General features: G+C 55.3%; 2 protein-coding genes and 1 long non-coding RNA gene across 3 annotated transcripts in view; all 3 read right to left on the bottom strand.

The window, feature by feature from the left end:
- Nucleotides 1-473: 473 nt before the first annotated feature.
- LOC308057979 (fas-binding factor 1 homolog) overlaps nucleotides 474-23,105 on the bottom strand; it is a gene marked incomplete at its 5' end in the record, with an annotated part of 38,514 nt that continues 15,882 nt past the window's right edge. The window contains 24 exons of the mRNA XM_080411983.1: nucleotides 474-659; nucleotides 1,215-1,333; nucleotides 1,693-1,825; nucleotides 1,927-2,064; nucleotides 2,232-2,408; nucleotides 3,171-3,356; nucleotides 3,713-3,835; nucleotides 3,965-4,083; nucleotides 4,373-4,512; nucleotides 4,820-4,927; nucleotides 5,462-5,668; nucleotides 6,093-6,393; nucleotides 8,162-8,307; nucleotides 8,604-8,681; nucleotides 9,335-9,730; nucleotides 9,871-9,973; nucleotides 10,416-10,549; nucleotides 10,779-11,022; nucleotides 12,681-12,761; nucleotides 13,298-13,442; nucleotides 13,657-13,707; nucleotides 14,239-14,299; nucleotides 14,755-14,845; nucleotides 15,169-15,210. Of these exons, the coding sequence (XP_080268109.1) occupies nucleotides 576-659; nucleotides 1,215-1,333; nucleotides 1,693-1,825; nucleotides 1,927-2,064; nucleotides 2,232-2,408; nucleotides 3,171-3,356; nucleotides 3,713-3,835; nucleotides 3,965-4,083; nucleotides 4,373-4,512; nucleotides 4,820-4,927; nucleotides 5,462-5,668; nucleotides 6,093-6,393; nucleotides 8,162-8,307; nucleotides 8,604-8,681; nucleotides 9,335-9,730; nucleotides 9,871-9,973; nucleotides 10,416-10,549; nucleotides 10,779-11,022; nucleotides 12,681-12,761; nucleotides 13,298-13,442; nucleotides 13,657-13,707; nucleotides 14,239-14,299; nucleotides 14,755-14,845; nucleotides 15,169-15,210 (3,407 nt within the window). The 3' untranslated portion in view covers nucleotides 474-575. The remainder of the gene's footprint in view (nucleotides 660-1,214; nucleotides 1,334-1,692; nucleotides 1,826-1,926; nucleotides 2,065-2,231; nucleotides 2,409-3,170; nucleotides 3,357-3,712; nucleotides 3,836-3,964; nucleotides 4,084-4,372; nucleotides 4,513-4,819; nucleotides 4,928-5,461; nucleotides 5,669-6,092; nucleotides 6,394-8,161; nucleotides 8,308-8,603; nucleotides 8,682-9,334; nucleotides 9,731-9,870; nucleotides 9,974-10,415; nucleotides 10,550-10,778; nucleotides 11,023-12,680; nucleotides 12,762-13,297; nucleotides 13,443-13,656; nucleotides 13,708-14,238; nucleotides 14,300-14,754; nucleotides 14,846-15,168; nucleotides 15,211-23,105) is intronic.
- On the bottom strand, nucleotides 6,402-7,888 carry LOC308057981. Its single transcript, XR_013925575.1, has 3 exons — nucleotides 7,442-7,888; nucleotides 6,622-6,666; nucleotides 6,402-6,530 (listed from the first exon to the last, which is right to left on the bottom strand). It is a non-coding gene; the product is annotated as an uncharacterized lncRNA (long non-coding RNA).
- LOC308057980 (fas-binding factor 1 homolog) lies at nucleotides 11,804-16,527 on the bottom strand. The gene is made up of 8 exons (XM_080411984.1): nucleotides 16,279-16,527; nucleotides 15,911-15,938; nucleotides 15,169-15,210; nucleotides 14,755-14,845; nucleotides 14,239-14,299; nucleotides 13,298-13,707; nucleotides 12,681-12,761; nucleotides 11,804-11,906 (listed from the first exon to the last, which is right to left on the bottom strand). Exons 1-6 carry the CDS (start codon nucleotides 16,279-16,281, stop codon nucleotides 13,645-13,647), a joined length of 288 nt encoding a protein of 95 aa, XP_080268110.1. The 5' UTR covers nucleotides 16,282-16,527; the 3' UTR covers nucleotides 11,804-11,906; nucleotides 12,681-12,761; nucleotides 13,298-13,644.

The raw sequence follows: 23,105 nt of genomic DNA, 5'->3' as shown, positions 1-23,105 counted from the left end.
CAAGTAGAATATGAGCAAAGACAGCGCTGGACGGCAGGGGAGTCTGCGCTCCACCAACTGCCGCCCTGAGCAGTTCAAACAGTCCCTTTTTATACATCTTTACCCGTGTTCATGAAGTAGTGGAGGTATTGACCCTTCACTCATATATCCTTATGTGGGGTTGTCTGTCTTGTTTCTGTCAGTTCCTGGACATCTGGCGGTTATCTTATCTTTCACAAGCAGTGTCTGGTAGCTGTTTGCATAAGCGTTTTCATATATTTTGTTGCCTAAACTTTACATTGAGCTTAACATAAGTCTTAATAAACAATACCCTAGTCCATAGTTTCTCACACCCACGGTGGCCACTGCCTCCCAGCAGTGCCTGCCAGGTGGCCAGGGACACTGGCCCTGAGGGATGGAGGCCAGACTTCCCAGCCCAGGGATGGATTTCACGCTCTGAACACTCCGAGGTTGCTTTTAAAGAGGACACTTCCTCAGCAGAGAACTGGGATTATTTATTGTTTGTTTTCCTCCACAGCAGCCTCCTGCGGGGACAGGCACAGCCATCCCTTGGGGTGCGTGGGGATGCCACCTCCTCAGCCTGACAGAGATGAAGTGTCGTAGGTTGCTTTCTTCAGGGTGTCCAGGAAGAACTGCTCCTTCTCTAAGAAATCATGGTCCTAAGAGAGGGATAGATGGCACGGATATCAGAGTGCCACAGAAATGGGGTCACAGGCCAGGGTGCTGCTCACGAGTGATGGGAGTATCCCAAACCCTCCTCCGTGCGGCGAGCAGCGGGCAGGTACCCATCTGTGGTAGCCCCCCGGGTGTATGGGCTCCCCACAGAGCCCATAACCTCACACCGAGTGAGGCCCACAGAGGAAGGCTCAAAGAGCATCCCTGCCTGGGGAAGGACCCAGCAGGGAAGGAGGGGGCTGAGGATGGGGACATCATGAAGCCAGAGCCCAGCAGAGCTGGCTTCTGCCACCCAGGGATGGGGCAACGCCATCAAGCCAAGGATGTTATCAACCAGCCTGAAACAAGCCGTGAGGACGCACCAACCCTTGCTGCTGGTATCACTCTTCTAGGTGCCCACGGCTTCTGCGAGCCCACCCAGCCCAGCAACGATCTCACACCCACCCTGTGGCCGTCAGGCTCAACCCAGGCTTCACCCAGCCCTGCTCCCACCCAGCTGGTCTGAAGCCCTTTCCAGCCCTGGTTTCCCACCACCTCACCTGCTGGGCCCTGTGCTTCAGCAGCAACAATGTGGCGTAGAGCTCGGTGGGGCCAGCCCCAGTGTCCCTGCTACCCCCTGGGCTATGCCAAGGGAGCGTGCTGGTGGGAAGTGGAAAACCTGGAACAAGAGCCCAACCGTGTGGTACCGCTGCCGTTAGAGGTACAGCAGACGGACAAGTGTCCCTTTTTTTGCTGCCTGCATGCCCCTGCAGCAGGGTCCTCCCCAACCTCCCACTGCAAACGGCCTTTAATCCACCTGCCTCTCCCTTCCTGCCCCCTCTGCCCCCTCCTGGCACTGCCCTGGCTCAGAGGTCTCTGCTGAGCTCCTTCAGAGGATGTGAGGAGGCCAACTCACATCTGAGTGTGTGATGAGCCCCCAGGAACATCCCAAGCCTCCTGAGAAGTGGAATACAAGTGCAACTGGCCCCCAGCATGTCCCGTCCCCCCCCTCCCCCAGCAGCGTGCAGGAAGCCTTACACGGTGTGCTGGAGAGGCCTCTCCTAGGGGCACTGAGGCCCTGGTTTGTGTTCAGCAGCATCGCAGAGTTGGTGGGCAGTTCCTCACGTATCTGTTCGAGCTGTCTCCTCTGGCGAGCCATGCTCAGCCGCTCCTGCCCCATCCCCGGGAGAAAGAGAGAGAAACTGTTGGCAAAGGTTCAGGCCCTTGGCACAGCGGCCCCAGGCCAAGAAGGAAAGGCAAGGGAGTCTTTGCCTCGTGAAGACGCTGTTCCTGCTGCTTCAGCTGCTCCAGCTGCTGCTCCATGACCTGCAGCCTCCTCTGGTGCTCGGACTCTATCCTGCATGCCTCTTGCAGGGCTTGCTCCCCTTCCTTGTACTTCTGGGATGAGAGCTGCAAGGCAGAGCAGCTGAGGAGGCTGGGGACAGGGACCCTCGCTGCCCTGGGGCAGGGCTCCTTTGTGCACCCCCTGTTCCCCTCCCAGGACAGCGCTGGGATTCAGCACTCAAGGAGGGATGTGAAACCCCAGCTGTGAATTGCAGCGCAGATGCTTCACTTACCTTGGTCGTGCTTTTAATCTGCTCCTCCTGCTGCTGGATGCGCAGTGTGGCCCTGTCCACCTTCTCCTTCTCCAGCCTCAGCTCCTGCCAGGACTTGTCCAGCAGCTCCCTGTCCCTCACCAGCTGCTCCTCCCTGGTTTTCAGCTCATGGCTCCAGATCTTCAGCTCTGCCTGCTCCTAGGATGGGCATGGGGAAAATCAATGCACTACCTGCCCTATCCTGGACACTATCTCATGTCCCCCCAAGTGATGGGAGAGATCTGCCCCTGTTTTCCTTCTTGTGTTTGCCAGTTTGGGGTGCAGAGCAACACCACCAGGTACCCAACCAATGCTCTCATCCACCCACCCTTGGGCACCAGGGTTGGCAGAGCTGGGATTGTACAGGCACACACACACACACACACACTCCTTCCCCAGAAAGGACGGAGCCCCTCACCCACGCTACACACTCTAAAACATGCTCAAGGCTTGGCAGTTTGTCAGCAGTGGAAACACCCAGCCTGAATGGTTATTTTCCACCCTGGTAGCCCTCAGAAATGCAGCCCTGCCACAGTCTGTGCCACATATCTCCTCTGGACAGCTCCAGGGGGGAGAACTGGCTCCAAACATGTCCCCATGGCATGGGGAGGTTCTGTTTAACCCACCATGGGGGTTTCCTCTCACCAGACTTACAATGGAGGCGGCTGTGCCTGGTCTGGCTGCCCAAACTCCTCACAGGCAAAGGGGAGAGACAGAGGTGACTGATGCTTCAGTCAACATCTAAAACAGGCTGGTGGAGGCTGCTCCTGGAACAGCCCGATTCTCACCACCGCAGTGATGTCTCTTAAAACTTGTTTTAAACACCTGAAGGCAGGGCTGAACATCTCCCCGGTGGGCAGGACCCATCCGTGAGCTGCCAGGTGGTGCTGGAGGCCATGGAGAGGGGCTCTACTGTGGTACCTTGGCCAGGCTCATGATGGTGCCCTCTCTCTGTGAGTCCATCTTCAGGGCTCGGTCCATGTTGCGCTCCATCTGCTCCTTCCTCAGCTGCTGCTGGGTGTGAAATTCAGCCCACTCGGCTGCCAGCTTCCGTTGCTCCTGCGAGCACTTCTGCATCACGGACTTCTGCTCTTCCAGCAGAGCACTCTGGGGAGCGTTGCCAGAGAGGGAGAGAAGAAGCACTAAGTCCCATTCGCCACAGGATTTTTCTCCTTTAACCCATCTCTGCCGTGCAACATCTAGGGGCTGGTTCAAGCCCACGGTGCCTGGTGTGAACCCTGTCACCGTGAGCTCTGGTCCCGTGTTCCTCAAGAACCAGCACGTGCCATGCGCACACACCGCGGCCTCCTGCATCCGTGAGCCAGAGGGCTGGCCTGACTGCGATTCCCCCTGTGTGAGGCTGAGGAGGCAGAGAGCTGCAGAAGGATGCTGCAGCCCAGCACCCAGCTCTTGCCTCCACCACACAATGCAGTGCAGCCCTGGAGATGTCTGCCCCACCTCACCTTCGCCCTCTCCAGCTCTGCTCGCTCCATGGACAGCTGCTGGGTCATGACTCGCCGCTGCTCCTCCAGTGAGTGCTGCAGTAATTCCACTTTGGATTGCTCTGCCGTTGCCCTCCATCGCTCCTGCGTTCAGACACAGAGGTGACAGATGCTATTCACAACCTCCAGGCCAGGAACCTCCAGTTGGTGAGACACATACCCCATACCCAGACAGGAGGGCCGACCCGGGCAGAGGACACAGTGTGGGCTCACCTGCTCCAGCAGCCGAGTCTGCTCACTCAGCCTGGCCTCCATTTTAGCGATCACCTCCTGGAGTCGGCTCCGCTCCTCCTCCATGTCCCTCTGCTGCTGCGATAGCCTGTCCTGGAGCACTTGGGGAGAGGCACGAGCAGCATGAGGCGGGAAGTTCTTCCCTTCTATCCACACCATGTTCACAGAAAAACTGTGTGTGTTTGTGCTCATCACCCCTGGCACATCCCCAGGACACCGCTTTGTAAAGGGAAGACCCCGAGATGTCCAGTGACCAAGGCAGGCAAGGCTTTGCCAGCCTCAGCTCCCAGCCTCTGGCTGACTCAGAGCAACTTCTCCTTGTTTTCTGGGTACCCCCAGCTCCGGTGGAGACCCCGCAGCCGTTCCGGCACAGAGGAACAGCAGACATACCCTTGAGCTGCTCGTCCCGCTGCCGTACCCCCATGGCCAGCTCCTGGGAGGTGGTGTGGTGTGTGGCCTCCACCTTTCGCGAGAGGTCATGCAAGTTGCTGGAGAACTTCTCCATCCGCTCGATGATGCCATTCAGAGACCTGCAGAGAGAAGTGAGGGGAGGGTCACCCCTGTGGGACACACTTCATCTCACTGCAATGGAGAGGGGGATATTTGGTGGCCCAAAGGCCGGGCAGCCCTGCCCTGAACCTCTCTGGGTCACAGCAGAGCACTAGGAAGATGCAGCTCCTGCTTCCGGGGGGCACTGACGGGTATTACACAGCTCAGCATCCCCGCAGGCAGTGGGTGGGAGAGGGGATGGCCCCTGTTGCCATGGTCCAAGCCTGGTTCGTGTAGGACAGGGAATGCTGTGGCCAGGGACCAATGTGGGAACACAACTGTCAGTACCTGGTGTACGATGTGGCGCTGGTCACTGCATCGATCTCCTGGTCTTTCAGCCGCTTCAGCCGCTGGAGCTGCTCTTCGTGGTCTTTGCGCATCTCCTGGACAGACACCCTGCGGGACATGGGGAAGGAGCCTGCCACAGGCTGGCACAAACCAGTGCTCCCCATGATAGGCATTGTGGGAGAGGCTTGGTTGTGGGGCTGAGAATCAGGTGCCAGGAGCTGAGCTGGCATGGGGGTCTGTCCTGGGGCATTCCACCGACAGGCATCCACATTTGGGATGGGCCCAATTTTGGGGTTATGAGCTCCTCTACCAAAAACTGATTTGTCATTGACCCAAACTATGTGGACATCAGTGACTCACTGAACTCACTGACCTGAATAAAAGAGATTTGGGGGAAGATAAAACATTGGGTTCAGCATCTTTCAAAATACAATGCATTCACTCTGAAACCACGTCTCCAGTCAGATCTCCCTGTGTCCACCTACAAAGCAAATCCCCGTTCCAAAAGGCACCAAGCTGCCCACAACCCAGTGCTTCTGGAGTCTGGTTTCTCCTTTCACCATGTCCCCAAACCACTCCCTGGTTCCTTCGCTGAGACTGTGGGTACCAGCCACACGTGTGTGCCACTCGTGCCACTCTCACCTCTGCAGCTCTTGCAGACGCTCCATCTCCAGCTTGTTCTGCTGCTCCAGCGTGGCCAGGCGCTGCTGGTGCTGCGCCAGCAGCTCTGCCCGTGCCCGCTCCGCATCCTGGCTCTGCAGCAGGAGCTGAGCCATCAGCTGCTCCTTCTCCAGCCGCAGCCTCTCCTCCCGCTGCCCGTAGGTGTCCTCCACCACCTTCACCTGGTTCCTGCCCCGAGAGGTCACAGCCAGGAAGAAGTGTTGCTTCCACAGCAATACCCAGCACTCCCCCCCCCCCCCCCCCGCAGAGCGCACACAGGGGTTTGCGAGCAGATCAGTGTTGCTGTGTGCATGGCGAAACACGCAGACCTGAGCCTTGAACCCTCCTGCTACTGCCCACTGTGCTGCCTGGTTGGGGGTGCGCTGGCAATGGGACCAACCCCTCCTCCTTGTCACCCAGGGGACAGTGGTGGTGAGAGTGGACTCCCATGTTGGCTCACCTGTGGGGCTGCTCTCTGCCCCCACCACGTCCACATCGACATGGCTCTGCGCCCACCTGCCCCAGGGGCGGATTTGGGAAGCATCCCAGCACTCCCACCCCAGGAGAGACAGAGCTGTAGGCGAGGAGGGAAGCACAGGTGAGAGGCTGGTACCTGTGGGTGCTCTCAAGGAGATTCAGTTCCTCCTGGTGCCGCTGCTGGAGATTTTCCAGCAACAGTTTGTGCTGTGTCCGCTCCAGCTCCAGCATTCGGACCTGCCAGGCACCCGGAGAGAAAGTCCTTGTGCTGCCCTGGGGACAGAACTCCCACAGCAGCACTTGGTGGCCATAGGCGTCTCTGGACAGGGAGGTTTCACCTCTCTCCCCTGTCACCCTGATGCTATTGGGACAGGATATGGCTCCTTCTCCTCCCTCTGGGTCACCCGTGGTCCCCCATTCAGCAGGCAATGGGGCTCACCTGGCGCTCCAGCTCTGCCACACGGGCCTGGGCGCTCAGCAGCGCTGCCTGGCAGCCTGATGCATCCTCATGGAGCTGGGCTGCGGGAGCCCCCTGCCTCGTCTCATGCTGCAAGCCCGGGGCTGAGAACTCTGCCTACAAGGATGGAGAGAGAAGATCGAGGCCCTTCAGGATCAGTGGCTTTGTGGTGCGGCCATCAGCCTCCAAAAGAAGGCACCTGCCTTACCTGCAGCTGCGGGGCAGCCTGGACATGTGCCCTGGGTGCAGGAACCTGCGGAGACACAGGGATGCTCTCAGGGAGGTAAAGCCCTGGGGAGAACATCTCCTCCTAGCCTGGAAACGGCGATCCATCTCCAGCCTACTGCAGTACCACCCCCACCCCCTCCCCAGCCCAATCCCCGTGCTGGCGTGGGTCCCTTCTCCCCAGGTGACACTCGGCAGCCCCCACCCCAGACACAAGCATGCTGCGCTCTTCCTTCTCTGGGGGCAGAATCAAGGCTGAGACCACAAGCCCTCTGGGAGACAACATGTGTCCCACCACCAGGGCAGGGCGAGGAGCCCAGCTGGATGAGAAGGAGAGGCTTCAAAGACCAAGCAAGAGCTGCCTTCTCTGTGAAAGGCTTCAATTCTCCTTCAGTTGTCTAGAAATAATCTCAGAGCATCTTCAACACTATACTGGGGAAAATCAACTGAAGAAAAAGTCCTTTATCACCTGGAGCCTCTGTTGTCTAGTTAATATAATATGTATATATGCCTGGGGAACTGTGTAAATGCTGCTCAGGCCATGCAGGGCTATAAACACACATGATTTACAAAGCATCCATAGCACCCATGCTTTGGCCTGATAAACGCAACTTGTGGCACCTCGGGGAGCTCCAAACTCTTTGCCTCCATGGACACGGCTTCCCAGAGATGCAAAGTGGGGCACATCCTTCCTCAGGCCGAGGGAGCACGGACAGAGCGGGATGGCGGCGAGTCGGCAGCGGAGGGCTCGCGATCGCTGCCCTGATCCTGCACCGCTCGGGGCACGGACCCAGCACACCTACCTGAGTGAGCGGGGCAGGGCCTGGTGCCTCCTGCTTTCCTGGGAATGAGCCTGTAGAGGCTGAAAATTGGACAAGTCCATGATTTGAATATAGCAATGGGAACCATCCCCTCCCAGCAGGATGAGGGCCTGGGTCTCCTGGGCACAGCGATGAGGGTCGCGCTCCGCTCTGGGAGCTGGCAATGAGGGCAGAGGGTCAGACAGGCTTGTCCGTGTCTGCATCCCCACTCCACACACAACGGTGGGACTCTGCTCTGCAGAGTAAATCAAGGGACAAAGCACAGCTCCTCCTCCATCTCCATCACCTAGGGAGGAGACTGGGTCCCCTAAGCCACTTTCAGCGGCCTCTGAACCGGCGCACAGCCACAGCCCAGAGCAGAAGGGGGTCTTTCCAGCACATAGCACTGGTGGGACAAGTGTGGGGGCAGCAAAGGGAAGACAGATGGGGCAGCGTGAACTTATGCACACCCATTGCTCCAGCAAAGCGAGTCCCTCACAGCCTTCCGAAACCCCAAAGGCAGCACTGCGGAGCTCAGTGTGCCCCAGCACACCAGCAGACATGGGGATGGTGGGATCCTGCAGCTCAGCAACCTGCTCCGACAATGGCTGGTCAAAGCCTGGGCAGCATTCATGTGGCCAAGGGAAGTGCTGTGGTTCCTGCCTTTTTTTGGGGGGTTGGTTTTGGGTTTTTTTCAGGGCAGGGAGACCCTTCTCCGCATACCAAACTGTACAAATCTCTGCTGCCCGAACCGTACAACCACAGGAAACGCACCCAAGGCACTGGCATTTCTGGAGGGATGCCCCTTCGCAGGATCCGATGGTTGAACCGAGGCTTGTTTCGTGGTGCTGAGCCAGGGGACCGGCTGCCTGCATGGGCACAGAGACACAAGTGACGCACAGCAGTGTCACAGCGCAGGGAGAGGCACGCAGACATTATCCCGCTTGGCATTTTTGCAAGTTTAAAGCTTGGCTGTCGCACTGCGATCGAACAGGCAAGGGCCCGACGATCCTTCAGCGCTGCCTTCCTTCCCGGTTACACAGGTCCCAGACCAAAGTGGTCACGGCTGGCTACCAGCCCTCCCCGCTCCCCCACCTACACATGCAGCCGCTTCCCACAGGAATTCTCCCTTGTGGAGGTGTCTGAAAGGTGAAGGAGGCCTCACCTGGAGCCATCTGCACTCGCTGCCTGGTCCTGCGGGACAGCTGCCTGCTGCGGTGCTCCTGTGGGGCTGGCTGGCTGGCTGCAAGCAAAAAACATCCCATGGGGGAGAGCCCAGGAGGCAAGGAAAGACAAGATCCTTTCCCTCAACACCAGTTCCTGCCTTGCAGGTGAAAACCTATCCCACTCAGCTGCGGCAGGATTCAACCTGTTGGCTTCAGAGGGAGCAAAGACACCTCAGAACCTCCATCTCTGGAGGAACACCAGTTCCTCCTTGCTGCATCCACCCCCTTCCCCTGGGCAACATGCCCCTGCCCACGACACACGCGGCTGCTTCTCTGCAATTCACTTCTGAGTCCCATCCCAATGGCACAAGCCTGAACCTGTCTGTGCCAACTCAGCTGGAGGAGGTGGTTTTCCTGGAACTAGGAGGAACGAAGGGGAAAGAAGGCAGGAATGAGGAGCATGCGTGGAGCTCGTGGGGGTATGCTGATCCAGGACAATCCCACAGGACCTGGGGCAGCACGTGCAATCTCAGCCATGACTAGAAGGAGAGCCCAGAGGTGCGATGGCCCTGCAGGCTGCACCAGTGGGAGAAACCTCTGCGTTATTAACCCAACCCGAGGCAAGAGAGCACTTAAAATGGATTTCTTAAATCCGAGCAGAGGATTTCTGAGACGTCCTGTTGGAGCAGCTGCATGATGGGAGCCCTGTGGCCACCAGCTGTGCTTTTACCTGACAGGAGCGTGGGGATCCAGCCCTCCTTCTGGGGACTCCAAGGGCTTGGCACTTTGCTCCTGAGCCTTCGCCTGTGCTTGGGCTTTCTTGCGAGACAAGGCAGCGCTCAGCCAGTTGTCTTCCTCCAGCGGGTCAGGTTTAGCCAGCGCTGCCTCTGCAGCCGGGAGCTGGCTGGTGGGGCCGGGCTGCTGGGCTGTGCCAGGGCTGGGGTAGCTCACTGCAGGATTGGCTTTTGCTGCAGATGTTGGCTTCGCATCCATAAAATCCTCATCTTTCAAGCCCAGCCAGTCACCTCGAGTCCGGCTGCTCCGCACAGGGCTGTGCCTGGCTGAAGGAGGAGATTTGGAGCGGGGTTCTGGTTTTGGTTCGCTGCTGTTCTCGGCTGGAAACCTGCTGCAAGGAGAAGCAGTCACATACGTGCCTGTGAGAGGACCCCGGGGACCCTGCCCGGGGACCCTGCCCGGGGACCCTGCCCGCTCTGCCGCGGGGGCAGCGTGGCTGCTGGCTGGAGCTCCACACGCAGAGCACAATACCTCACAGGCTGCCTCCTCGCCGGCTGGCCCTTGGGCATGGAGGCCACCGTCGGCTGGTACGCTCCAAAGACAAAATCCTCCTTGTCCCAGCCGTCTTCCTTCTCTGTTCAGACAAGCAGCTTTGAGTCAGCGCCTAGAGGAGCGGCTGTTTGCAAAGACACCAGCCCTCCTCCTCCTCCCCTGCAATTCCCACTGCGATTGCTGCCTCTGGGAAGACACAGCTGGAAACATCTTCCCTGGAAACCTGCAAGCAACGTGTCTCCTCCACGTGGCTGGGAAAAGTTGCTTTGCTGAGAATCAGTCCATGTCCAAAGGCAACTGAGTTACAGCTGCTGTGCAAATGCCCCCAGGCTGCCTCGAAGGCAGGGTACAACACTTTTGCATCAGTCATCTTTGCCCCAGAGCTGACTGGGAGCCCATTAGCCACCCTGCTGACCACTACAGAAAGGGTATTTCCCCTTCAAGGACATTAGAAATCAATCTCGCCCTCCCAAGCCAACGCCATCACCTCTGCAGACCTTCCCAGCATCCCTGGCCACGCTCACCTGGCTGCTTTTGGTACTTCTTATCCAGTTTGAACTCTCTGCGCTCTCCTGTGCCTGGCTGTTCCAGGATTTTGGCCACAGAATTTTGTCCCAGCAACTCATCCAGCTTGGAGCGGGCTGGCCGGAGCACCTCTCTGTTGGTGACACAGTGGCAGATAGGTTTCCCTGGGAGGCAGGGCTGTTTCTTGTCACACAGCCTTGCCAGGGTGCTCTGGCTCTTCTCTGTGAAACGAGGCTGCTCTTGCCCCTTTCTGGGACCCACAGGCAGAAGCTCCAGCATCCCCCCCCCCCCAGCATGCTGGCACCATCCCAACGCACAAGCCATCCCCTGCTTTACTCTCACTGCCTCTTCATTGCCCTTACTTTTCTGCCTTCTTTCCCTGCTTCTCAGCTCCTTTTGAGCCACTGCCAAGTCCCAGCGCATGCATCAGGTCGTCATCAGTATCTTCAAAAGTGAGCTCAGCCCTCCTCTGGACCGGGGCCACGGTGTGCAGGGGCGTCTGGGGTGGAGGTGGCTCTGTGGATGGGATCACACATGGTAAAGGTTTGATCAGGGCTTTTTTTTTTTTTAAACAGGAGATCAAAGCATCCCTGCCTGCTCTTATCTCTCAGGACCATTTAAAAAGTAATTTTTAAGATCAGCGAACAGATCTCACAGCAAGTAACACAGCGGCAATGCACTACTGCCTGGTCTGCAGCCATGCATCCACTGCTGGGACACTGCTGGGTGCCACTGACACTGGGGTTTCCAGCTCTGGATAACGCCAGGAGCTTCTTTAGCTTTGAAAGTTTCCAGTCAGATAATTCCTGTCCCCTTTTGCCTAAAGTCCCTCTCTACCAACACACCTTAGACCTTGCCCTAACCCACCAGCTGCTACTTGCATCCAGAGTAGATTTATCAGGGTGAAAGGTGATTTTAGGGGACCCTCAGACCCATTAGCATCCCTGCTGCAGGAACAAGAGGGACAAGTGCCTGTAACACAGCCACAGCTGGATCCCACCCAGAGGTGCCCCAGTTGTGGTGTGGCACGGACTGGTGCTGCTCTCAGACACGCAAATCCTGACCCAGAAAATTTGTTCTCATTTGGCAATGCGTGCAGAACGGGCTGGATGAGGTCAAAGGTAAGATCAGAGCCTCCATTCCTGGAAAGGAAAGCTCAGCTCCATAATCTGCGGCGCACTGCAAGTATCAAGCACTTGGTGAGCTGTGGCACAATTAACCCTGTTACCAAGCTGCTCTATAAATTACGTTACTGGCTAATAAGAGGTAGGACTAGGTGGCTTTCAATGTAATCATTTTGGATCTCACACAGACTAATCCATGCTGCTGATTTATGTAATACAAAGAGGATGCACTGAGCAACCCCACTTACCTTTCTCTTTGCTCTTCTGGTTTTTCCTCAGAGCTGCTTTTAGCGCCTGTTGGAGCTGGTTTCTTGGGAGCATCCTGCTCCTCATCAGACAAAAGTCCTGCCAAAGGATCATCTAAATCTGGGAATTACCCAGCAGGTACAGGAAAAGAGAATAACAAAACAAACAAACAAACGCAACGTTATTTAGAAGAAGAGCTCTGCACTACGCCAGCCACTGTTCCCCACAACGTGCACGTGGGGACAGCAGAGTGTATCTGCCCAAAGCCATGAGCGCGGGTCCTGCAGGGACCTGGGATACCCTTGAGTCTCCCTGAACTTCAAACACTCAAAGACTTAGATTTCCGTTCAGTTTTTCCACGTTTTCATCCTCCCGGAAGAAAATAACTCAAAAATTTGGGTGCTTTAATGCCTGAACACAGCTTAGGCAAAGAAAAAGGGGAGAAAGGCCACCTAAATCACCTAAAGCCCATTAGGGTTTTTGTTTTGTTTTGTTTTTTTTTTAACAGATTTTAACAGATCCTGATCTTTGTTAAAGCACAGGCTTTGAGAACCAGATTTCAGCTGTGCCAGGAAACCACTCCCCTGTTCAGAAGCTGGACAGAATCCCCCCTGACACAGGGGCTCCCAAGTGTTACAATCATTAAAAACCAAAGCACATATAAAAATGCAAATGCCCCCAGGAATCACCCCCCAGTCCTGTCCTGGGGAGGGCCTCGAATGCAGAGGTTTTTTTCCCTTTGGTCACCTCTGAAGGATTACATTTGCACTAGCATCATAGGGGTGAAGGACTCCGTATCTTATTAACCAGTCAAGCCTCCAGCTAACCGAGGAGGCAAAGAGCACGGGCAGAGCCCCCAGTGCCCCCCCGCAGCCGCGTGAAGTGAGATCCCACCTTCAAAGTTAAATTTCTTGTTGTGTCGGGGAGCGGCAGGGGATGAGAGCGCCTTCTTTTCCATCGCAGGCACTTTCTCTCCTAGAAAGAGAGGCCACGGCTCTCAGAGACAAGGTACTGCAGAAATGCCCCGGTCCCACCCTAGCTAAGGGTCGCTTTTTGGGTGGCAGCCCCCTAAAAGCACCCGCTGTGATGGACAGACCCCCCCACAGCCCTGCCAGGTGCACATCTCTCCGGAGGGGTCTCCTTGCAAGCAGAGGAGAAAAGGGCCAGGGGAAGATCAGGGCACTTTAGGGGCTGGCAGATCTGAAATGCAGCTCCTCTGGCTCTCCTTGCCCCCAGAGCAGGGGGCTCCCCACCAGAAACACTTTGCACCGCCCCAGGGAACAGCCGAGTGGTGTTTGGTGGGAGGTGGCAGCGGCTGCTGGTGTGAGTGACGTCCAGGGATCTCCTAAGGGATAACACATGGCCAGAATAACACTCCTGCAAAAAGCAACCAGGAAAAGCATTTTAGGGAACAAATCCACTTTTTGCTCCGTATCCCAGATAAGGATAGGAAAATATCCCTGCTCGTTTACAATCAGGGTGTGAAAAGAATAGCAGAATCTCCTTTTTACCTTCCTCAGGAGCTACCAGCTTCCCTGTGTTTTTTACTCCTCCTCCCAAGAAGTCACATTTCCCAGGACCTTTCACAGTTGCCTTCCCTGGCCCAGAACTGGGTTTCGGGATTCCCAGGAGATCAGCTTCCATGTCGTCCATATCCTGGAAAGCAAGAGGACAAGGATGGGGAGCAGGGTGAGAGCTGCTTCTCCCTTCGGAGGCTGGTGCTGGAGGCCATGGCAGCGCGCTGGGGCGGAGATGGAGGGGATGGATGGAGATGGAGGGGATGGATGGAGATGGAGGGGATGGATGGAGATGGAGGGGATGGATGGAGATGGAGGGGATGGATGGAGATGGAGGGGATTTAAGGACTTGCCTTCAGGGTCTGCAGCACAGCTTGTGGGTCTGTGTCGGAGACACTGGATCCCTGCATGCCAGGGAGGGGAGACATCAGAGGGGAAGAGATTTTTGGAAACTCCTCACCCCTTACCCCATATCCCTTGATATCCATTTTATGAGATAGAAGAATACATGCCCAACTCCTCCTGGTGTCCTCCTCTCTGGAAACCCCCTGTGCCCCAATTCCTTTGCTGAGATCCTGCTGCCTCTAGGAGAAGCATCAGGAAAACCCAAGGCCGTTGCTCTGGGTGAAGGTCCTTCCTACAACACTTTACCCAAAGTGCACGCAGGAAGGCTGGGCTGCAGCAGCACGTGCCCCCCAGCTTTGCTCCATCTCACCCAAGGCACCAGGAAGCCCTTCTTCCACCACCACCCCCGCCCTGTCCTGTCTTCCCCACCCCACTGGGATGCTGGAGAGGGGTTACCTCTTCAGCCAGACATCACAGCTCATCGCTGGCACGCCACTGCTGACCTGGCCGGGGTGATACCGCCGCAACCTTGGCCCGGCTCAGCCCCAGCCCTCGGGACTCCCAGGCTCTTTCCTGAACCTTGGACTCACCTCTGCAGAATTTATGTCCTTCGCAGGGAGTCTGTCGAAGAAATCATCTTCTAAAATGGACCTATGACACAAGCCCGGGGGTTAGCAGCACCACACGTGAGCTCGGCCAGTGTGTCCAGGGACAGCCAAGCCAGGCCAGGCAGCGGGAGGCAGAGGAGACCACACAGGGCTGCCACACCAGCCGCATCGTACAACGCAGAAAATGAGGCTAAAATAGCACTGGGATAAAGGACGGCAGTGCTGGGACTGCTCTATTTAAGCAACTGTTACAAAGCAGATTTACAGAAGATGTACAAGGCTGGGGGACACCCAACTCTTGCTGGAAAGCTTCGGGCTCTGGGCTCCCAGTTCCCAAAGGCATCGCAGAAGATAACTCGCCTTCCCAGGCAATCACTGTTGGGGCAGGGAGGGAGGTGGAAAAGCCAAGGATGGGGCAGATCAGAAGGATTTGGGGAGGACAAAGAGATCTTCAAGTGAGATCTCTCACAGGAGAGGCTGTGTCTGAAAGGCACTCACTTCTTTCTGGCCTGCAAGCCAGTGTCCTGGGCTCTCCTACTGCTGCCCACAGCCGGCTGGGAAGCTTTGGCAGATTTAACAGAGGTTTCATCTGGAAACAAGACAGGGAGAGATGAGGATGATGGACACGGGCATATTCCTGACCTAGGCACTCCAAAGGGGGATCTGCTGTCTACCCCGGGGCCACAGAGGCTTTTAATCAGAGGTGAACTTCACTTTGCCTCCCCAAAAGCTGATGTCCAGCCTATTCAATGGCCTCTGACTCCGAGAAGCCCTGCTCCCTGCTCCATCCCCTCCTCACAGCTGGAGCCCCCTTGCAGATCAATGGCTGTTGCACCAGCACCTCCTGCTCCCAGGAGGGGAGTAAGAATAGAAGGACGCTGCCCTTTCAGCTGAGAAGAAGGTTCGTTTTACCATCATAGCCCAGGAGGTCACCAAGCACATCATCGATGGAGCCTGAAATGAGACAAATTAAGCTGTTGAGGCAGGTGAGCTCACCAAGCAGGCATAGGAAAGCTCCCAGTTTCAGTATGGCTTGCTCTTTGGAAATCTGCTAGAATAAAGTTTTGGTCTTAAGCATCATCAGCGTCAGGCCTTCCTTGTCAGTCTAGAGAGAACTGCCAGGACCTGATCAGTATTTTGTGGATAAAAAATTTAGCTTCACTTAGCCAGAAATGGGGTATCTTTATCAAATGAACCAGCTGCTTTGTATTCAGTTAGTCACTGGCCACAAGCAGCACTTAACCTGTGAGCTCTCACCCCGCAGGATCTCGAGTCCCTGGGCAACCCCAAAAGCACTGCTTCAGTATCAGGGGCTGCAAGAGGCCTCCAAACAGTATCCCTCCAAACAGGGATAAGGTGATGGGAAGAACTGAAACAAATGCTTATATTCTCCCCTGAATTTGGGAAAGCCCACAAGAAAGGAATGTGGGACCTCAATAAACAAATCCGCTTGATGTGAGAGGCAGGTGAAAATTTCTGGTTCAGGAACGACATGATGATGCACTCAACCATCTGCAGCTTTCAGACAAGGATCATGAAACATTTCAGTAGCCAGGACTGCCACCTGAGAGTGTCCCCCCCCCGCCCCAGGCATTCCCAGCAGATTGAAGCACCTACGGACAGCAAAAGGAAAGCCTGCAGCATATGTACGTACCTCTTAAACTTTTCTTGGGTTTTGTAGCCTGGGGAGAAAGAAAAATTCCCTCATTAGAAAATGAAGCAAGTCTGTCCTGGACTTTCTCAAAACACACTAAAGCCAGAGGCAGGTTTCTCCAGAGCATCCCATAAACAGCAGCGAGGCCCTCCTCCTGCCCGTGCTGTTTGGGAAATGACACGTGAAATGCAGAACTACAAAGGTATTTCCAACTTCAGAGACACGGGTGAGCACAGCCCCTCCCGACTGCCAGCTGGGCAGGACCCTCCAGCCCTTGGGATCACTTCTGCCTCCAGGCAGAGCTGCCAGAGCATCAGATCCGGATTTCCCAGCCCCGCCTCAGCCCCGCACCGCAGGGCCACGCTCACCATCAGCGTCCGTTTACGGATTCTTCTTCCACGTTGCAGGGGCACCCGGCACCACTGGTCACATCCACACCAACCTCCTGCCTGAAGGGAGAGGAGGGTTCCCCGATGTGCCACCACGGCCGGAGGCACCTCTCCCACAGAGATGTCCCTCTCCGGCTCGGGGGGCTGCAGCCTGCCAGGCTGGCTCCGCGCCGCGCCCACCCCCCGAGCCCCTCTCAACAAGGCTCCATTTGAGTCTGAAAAACACCCCCCCCCCCGCTCCCCAAACCGGCTTCGTGCTCCTGCAGCCCGAGGGGGACATCACACCCCCCCCAGGGAACCAGGGAGGGTGAAGGTTCCGGCCGCCCCCGACCCCAGCACAGCCCGGGGGGTCCCGCTTAGCCCAGAGCCTGCGGAGCAGCCAGGGGCAGAGGGAGGGAAACCCCCCCACCCACCCCCCCTTGGGTCCGGGGCACCCGCGGGGACCTGGGACAAGCAAAGCGCTGCTGGAGGCGAGGGGTGCGCGGCCCGGAGGCGCGGAGCCCCCCACTTACCGCTCAACCGCCCCCCGGCTCCGCCTCTGCGCATCCCGTTGCCATGGCGCCCGCTGCCCCCTGACCCCGGCGCCCCGCGCCAGCGCCCGCCAGACCCCGAGCCCGCAGCCCCCCAGGGCCGAGCCCGCAGCCCCCCGAACCCGCAGCCCCCTCACCCCCAGCCCCCCGAGCCCGCAGCCCCCCAGCCCGCACCGGTAGCACGCCGGACACCCGCCCCCGGAAGGCCGCGGCTCACCCGGCACGGCACGGCCCGGCCCGGCCCCTCCCCCCCGCGGGACGATGGGATGTGTAGTCCCCGCCGGGCCCCCGGAGCTGGGGGTGCCCCCAGCGCTGCACCCCCCGCACGAGGGGCTGAGAGCGGCTGCGGTGCCCCCGGCCACCCCCAGCACGTGCCCTGGCACAAAGCGGGGCTTTAACGCCCTGGCCTGGTGTTTAATTGTTGTTAATTGGCGCCAACAAGGAGCAACGCCAGCCCTCCTTTCGAGACCCCCGGGCACCAGCGGGAGCACAAGGAGCCAGCCCCAGGCCAGGCACCGGGGGATTACAGCCCCCAGCCCCGCCATGGGGCACCCAGCGCCCAGCCCCCTGTGGAGCACAGCAGGCTGGGCGCAGGAGACCCCGGCAGCCCCCCCGTTGTTATAAATTGAGACCACAACGGATCATAATCCAATTAAAATTTTATTAATTATAGCAAGTAGAATATGAGCAAAGACAGCGCTGGACGGCAGGGGAGTCTGCGCTCCACCAACTGCCGCCCTGAGCAGTTCAAACAGTCCCTTTTTATACATCTTTACCCGTGTTCATGAAGTAGTGGAGGTATTGACCCTTCACTCATATATCCTTATGTGGGGTTGTCTGTCTTGTTTCTGTCGGTTCCTGGACATCTGGCGGTTATCTTATCTTTCACAAGCAGTGTCTGGTAGCTGTTTGCATAAGCGTTTTCATATATTTTGTTGCCTAAACTTTACATTGAGCTTAACATAAATCTTAATAAACAATACCCTAGTCCATAGTTTCTCACAATCCCCCCTTTTTCTTTTTATCCTATTGTTTATTAGACGCTACTTTCATTCTCGGCACTGCAAGTAAACCTTTTTCCACAATCCCAACATTTATCATAACACTCACAAGGTAATACGTCACAATTACAATAGGCATAGTTGGGTAATACATATAATAATAACATACAAAACCAAAACTTAAAAATAACACTTTTTCTTAACACATTCCTTTTTTTTTTTTTTTTTTTAACATGCGTCACTATCATGGCTAGACTATAGGGATTTCGCATGTGCGGTCTTTCCAGATTTTTCCAACACATTCTGTGGGGCTTTAAAATCGCGCATGCGCATGTTCAAAGGTATACACGGACCATTCGCGTGATCAACAATGGCTACTGCGTGCCCAGATGAAGTCCCAAACCCATTTCCCGAGCTTACCACTCCGGTAAGTCTGTTAATGGTAACATTTATGGCACTATGGCCAAATGACAGGTCCCTGTTTTCAATGTAAGGTTTTCTTACCACCAGACCACCACGTCACCTGCCAGGGAAGAAGGGTCTAGAGTGGACATTTCGCCCTCTGAACATTCTGTAAGGTGAGTGTTCTCAAAACGTTTAACCTATATGGTTCATTAGAAAGAAGATCAAAATTGTATATATATTTTTTTTTTTTTTCCTGTTGCTGTTTAGGCAGAGGGTGCGTTTTTCTGTTGTCTCACGTCAAGAACTTATGGCGGAGGTGAAAAAGTATAAAAGGCATTTCCATATCCTCGTCTTTGCGTTCCTGGCGCTTGTTTTTGTTGCTATTCTATTTTTTTTTTTTTACTCAGCTTACATTGTTATCTGAATTGTTAAGAGTCAATTGTTTCCAAATTCTTGTTGGCTATTAAAATGTTATTTTGTGTGTACATTTTGTCATACTACTCGCATTTGTTTAACGCCATCGGGTGAAACCATAATAGCAAATTGCATGTTAGTTATAACGTGTTGAATTAATCTTATAAAACATGGAACAGCACATGGCAAAAACAATAAGGTGGCTAATCCACATAACAAATAAAATAGGATTCGTTTTACCCAGGGGCTCCCGAGAAGCCAGGAAAACAAGTCAATATTCGTCTTTCCAAGTTCCGACGGGAACATGGGCTAACTTCCCTGTCTCTGATGTGATTTGTTTAACTACCTCACCATTGTCATCACCTTTCAAACAACAATTGGAAACATTTACTTTATCACAAACACCTCTTTCTTCGGCTAGCAGGTAATCGAGAACCATCCTGTGTTGATAAGTTGCATTTCACGTCAAAAGCTTTAGCTGTTTGATTAGTAATAATTTCCAAGACAGCCTGTAGAAGAATGATATGATTCAGGTTGTAGATAGGTTCTCGAGCACCGTTAATAAGTTCATTAGGATTCCAAGTTGCAGGTTTATAATACTGTATGATACGTTGGAGTGTCCATTCATTTAATAAATATTGGTACCCCCTCAATTCTTGGGAGTCTGGAAAAATCAACTTGCCATTGTTGCCCTGGCTAATTTTCAAACACATTTCACATCGCTGAGTCACCTGTTTTATTACAGTATACAAGTTCTGCCCTATCAATTTCTGATTTAGACTTTTATATAAATTATCAGCTCCCCAATGCATCCTATTATGTTCTATTACGGCTGTGGTCCATATTAAATTGGATGGTACCACTATACGACCATCCCTCAAATAAGTCCACTTATTTATTTTATCATTCATGTCCTGAATGACCTTTAAGTTTTCTTTAGAATAATTTGGCTCCTGATCTGTACTTACAGTTTGGATTTTACCATCTGGTATTAAGGATAATTCCTTCTTTCCTACCTCTTCTGCTACTTGTATGGCTTCATGGTCGGCCAGGCGGTTTCCAATTTCCAAATCAGTGCCTTAATGGTCCATCTTATGTTTTCCTTCCTGGACGACCCTCTTATAACAGAGGGGGCCCTTCCTCACATCAAGGTCTGGCATGGCATATGTCCCCACCGCTCAACGCCTACTGGGTTGCAGCCAGCAGCAGAGCTCAAGATCCTTCTTGGTGGCAAACACAGAGGCCAACCCAGTCTTGCCCTTGATTGTGGTAGGAGGCACTTGACCAACCTTATTCCTTGTACTTCGTTGTCAATGCAGAGTTTCATCTGCGCATCCCATAACAAGTCACAGTCATGGTAAAACACAGATTTACATTAGTAGAACTACTACAGAGTGTATTTTATTTTAGTTTTTATGCAATATTCCCCACAGCCTTGCTGACCAAGGGATATTGTTTTACCTGAACTAGGCAGGCCTCCTGTTTATCATTTTTACTGTAACAGGGAAAGCATTTTTCCCTTTACTTGGAGTTTACTTTCAGATATACCTGGTTAAAGATTTCTTTTACTTCAGGGAGGTCCTCTCTTCCACTTTTCTGTTGAATTAAAGATAAGCTCAACATCTTAGTTAATTGATCATTTTTAACTTTTGGTTTCATTTCCCCTTCTTTAAACGTCTAGGTGTTCTAATAAATCTCTTCCCAACAAAGATTTTGGTGAATTTGGCATTCTTACTTGTTTTCTTAGTTTGTACTTTAAAGGTTTCAGGATGTTTTCCTGGTGGCCAGCAGCTCCCACAACTGTAACAAATTCTTTTCGCTGAAGTTTAACACCAAGTAAGTTGGTTTTGTATTCACCAACTTTTCTACATCACGATTACCTTATTAAAAATCTACTCGAACCTTTATCCAGTCCTATTCACAACTGACTTTCAAACATCTAAATTTCCCCATCAGAGATTCACCTTTACTCTCCTCAGACCCACTGCCTGCCCTAGAGGGGCCGTTACCGGTCCTGTTGTGCTGCAAATGCTGCAGCAATCGGGGTGACATTGTCAGGTCCTTCTGCTCAATCGTCAGCAACAGCAACCCCCTCCTCCCCACCATCAGGAGGATTCGGGGCAGGAGATGCTCTTCCTGCTCTGCAGGTTACACAAGCCTGCCTCTGCAGCAGCACTTCTATTTTAACTCTTTCTTACCCTGAATGCACATCTGCTACTTGTTGCTTTAAGTCTGTGTTATTACATATCAGCCTTCGCAGGCAAACAGCAAACACCCTGCCATGCATCCAGCGTGACTCAGCCGCACCTTCGAGGGGATACGGGGCTTTGTACAAACTCACCCCAATACTTTAACACTTTCACAGGGTCTAGATAGCAGCGGGAGGGGAGAGAGGGAGGTGGTAAGAGCTGGGGGGGAGGAGGGCGGTGGAGGTGTATACGGAGGGGGAGAGGTAGGGATCTCATCCTCACTTCTATTCTTCTTCTTTTTCCCCCCTTGTTTTCTTTTAACGGGAACACGAGGGCCCTAGTTTCAGACCCTACCCATAAGGAAGCATACTCACTTTCCTCCAGGCAAACGGGTCTTTTGAATTCACATATATATTCAAAGCCTGGCATATCCAGTCTTCAGATGCCCCGAAGACCGGTCAGTAGAGGTGGTCGCCCCTAATTTGTTTCCCACCCCAAACTTCCATACAGTAGTGTATCAATCTTACTTTACTCTTACCCTGCCTAGAAGGGTACGCATCCCAAAATTTTATCGTTAGTCCTAGCGGACTCTCCGGTGGTATCTGTGGGAGCCTAATCTGGACCCCAGAACCACCCATGGGATCAGAGGGCTTTGCTTTTCCTCTGTCCCGTCTTCCGAGGCGCCTTCTTTCACTCACGCACTCGCTTCCCCTGGTTCGTGGCGCAGCCCCTCGCGGGGTCTGGAAACCGCACTACTGAGGGTCCGCACTCACTTCGCCCTCCCTGGGCGTCTCACACAAGCACGCTTCAGGATACCCAACCCCAACCGAACGGTTCACCGGCCTATACTCACGCGTCCTGCGTCTTCATTCGGGCTTCGTGCACAAAGATTACGGGGTAACCGGTTTTATTTGCTCACTGTCACATTTGAGGTTCGTCGGTAAAGGATTTGGCGTAGAAGCACCCCGACAAGGGCCGCTTATCCAGCGGGGCGCCTCCCCTGCCACGGACCTCAGGGCAGATTGCCCTTATCCGAGTCACGGCACCAAAATTGTTATAGTTTAGCTGTCCAGTGAAATGCCAGAGACTGGCCAATTAGAAAATGTGATTTATTAAAGCAAGCGACAAGTAAGCAAAACAGCGCTGGGCAGCCGGGGAGTCTCCTGCTCCACCAACGGCGCGCAAATTCAAGCAAGCTGAGCAGCTCTTTTTGTCTTCCCCGAGGTCACTTCTGACACCCTCAGTAGCCCCTCTGCTGCTTCTGTTGTGGTGGTTTCTTGTCAGACAGGACGTTCCCATGTTTGGTGTAGCAAGATCACATTGTGGACATGTCTCTTCTTGTTAAACAGGAAGTTCTTAAGACCACCACGACGGGTTCGTTCCTCTTGCTTGCCTTGGTCGATCAGCAAATTACCTTGAGTTACTTATTACAGTACCAGCCCAGGAGAGAGGGGAGGCTGCTGCAGCCCCCGCCCCGGCTGCGGCCAAGGAAGTGTGTTCCAGTGGGCACACGCGTGCCGAGCGGGCATGCCCACCGCACACACGTGTGCATGCAGTTCGGGTCAGCGCTAGGTTATGCGGTGTGCATACCCGCACAGGCAGGCAGAGGCAGCCCCCAGCCCCCGGTGCCTGTAAGCACGCTGCAGGGGGCTGCGCTTTTCCAGCCCCGGGGGGGCACCGGGGCCCGGAGGGCAGCGATCTCCCTCGGGCTCTCGGCAGAGGAGCTTGGCAGCAGCCCGGGCTGCGAGAGGGGGGCGGCTCGGGGGGCGGGGGGCCACCCGGGGCGAGGGGACACCCCTCCCGGCCGGCGGGCGGTCCGGCAGGCGGTGCCGCGGGCTGGAGCGACCCCGCCCGCCCCTCCCTCGGGGACAGCCGGCGGCTGGAACCCGGTGGCCGCCCCCCGCCCCCCCGCGCCGCGGTGCGCTCGCTGCGGGGTGCGCCGGCGGGGCCGCTGTGCCCGGGCCGCAGACCCCGCACGGCAGCCGGGAAGGGCTCCGCCGTCCCCCCCCGCCCTGCCCGGGGGCGGCTGCGGGAGCGGCGCGGGCGAGCCGGGGGAGCTGCGGGTGACGGGCGCCCCCCGAGCGGTTGCGGAGGACGGGAACGGCCGCGGCAGAGGCCGCGAGTGCGGCGTGAAGGTGCCGGTCAGCCGGAGCCGCCTCCCGCGGGGGGCCCGGGCTCGCTGCCGGGTCTCCGCGCGGTCGGGGCTGTCGCTGCCGAGGTTCGAGACGTTTCGCCGCCGCCCCTCGCCCCGGCACGCTCCTGCGACG

Source organism: Falco punctatus, assembly GCF_963210335.1.
Source record: "Falco punctatus genome assembly, contig: scaffold_57, whole genome shotgun sequence".
NCBI lineage: Eukaryota > Metazoa > Chordata > Aves > Falconiformes > Falconidae > Falco > Falco punctatus.
Note: the sequence above shows the minus strand (reverse complement) of the source record. Positions and strands in the feature narration are given on the sequence as shown.

What these genes read in the sequence shown, in the direction of transcription:
- LOC308057980 (XM_080411984.1), bottom strand. An exon ending in TGACCTCCTGGGCTATGATG is followed by an intron (nt 14,846 to 15,168) that starts GTAAAACGAACC and finishes TCTTGTTTCCAG; the next exon opens with ATGAAACCTCTGTTAAATCT. An exon ending in GGCTTGCAGGCCAGAAAGAA is followed by an intron (nt 14,300 to 14,754) that starts GTGAGTGCCTTT and finishes CTTGTGTCATAG; the next exon opens with GTCCATTTTAGAAGATGATT.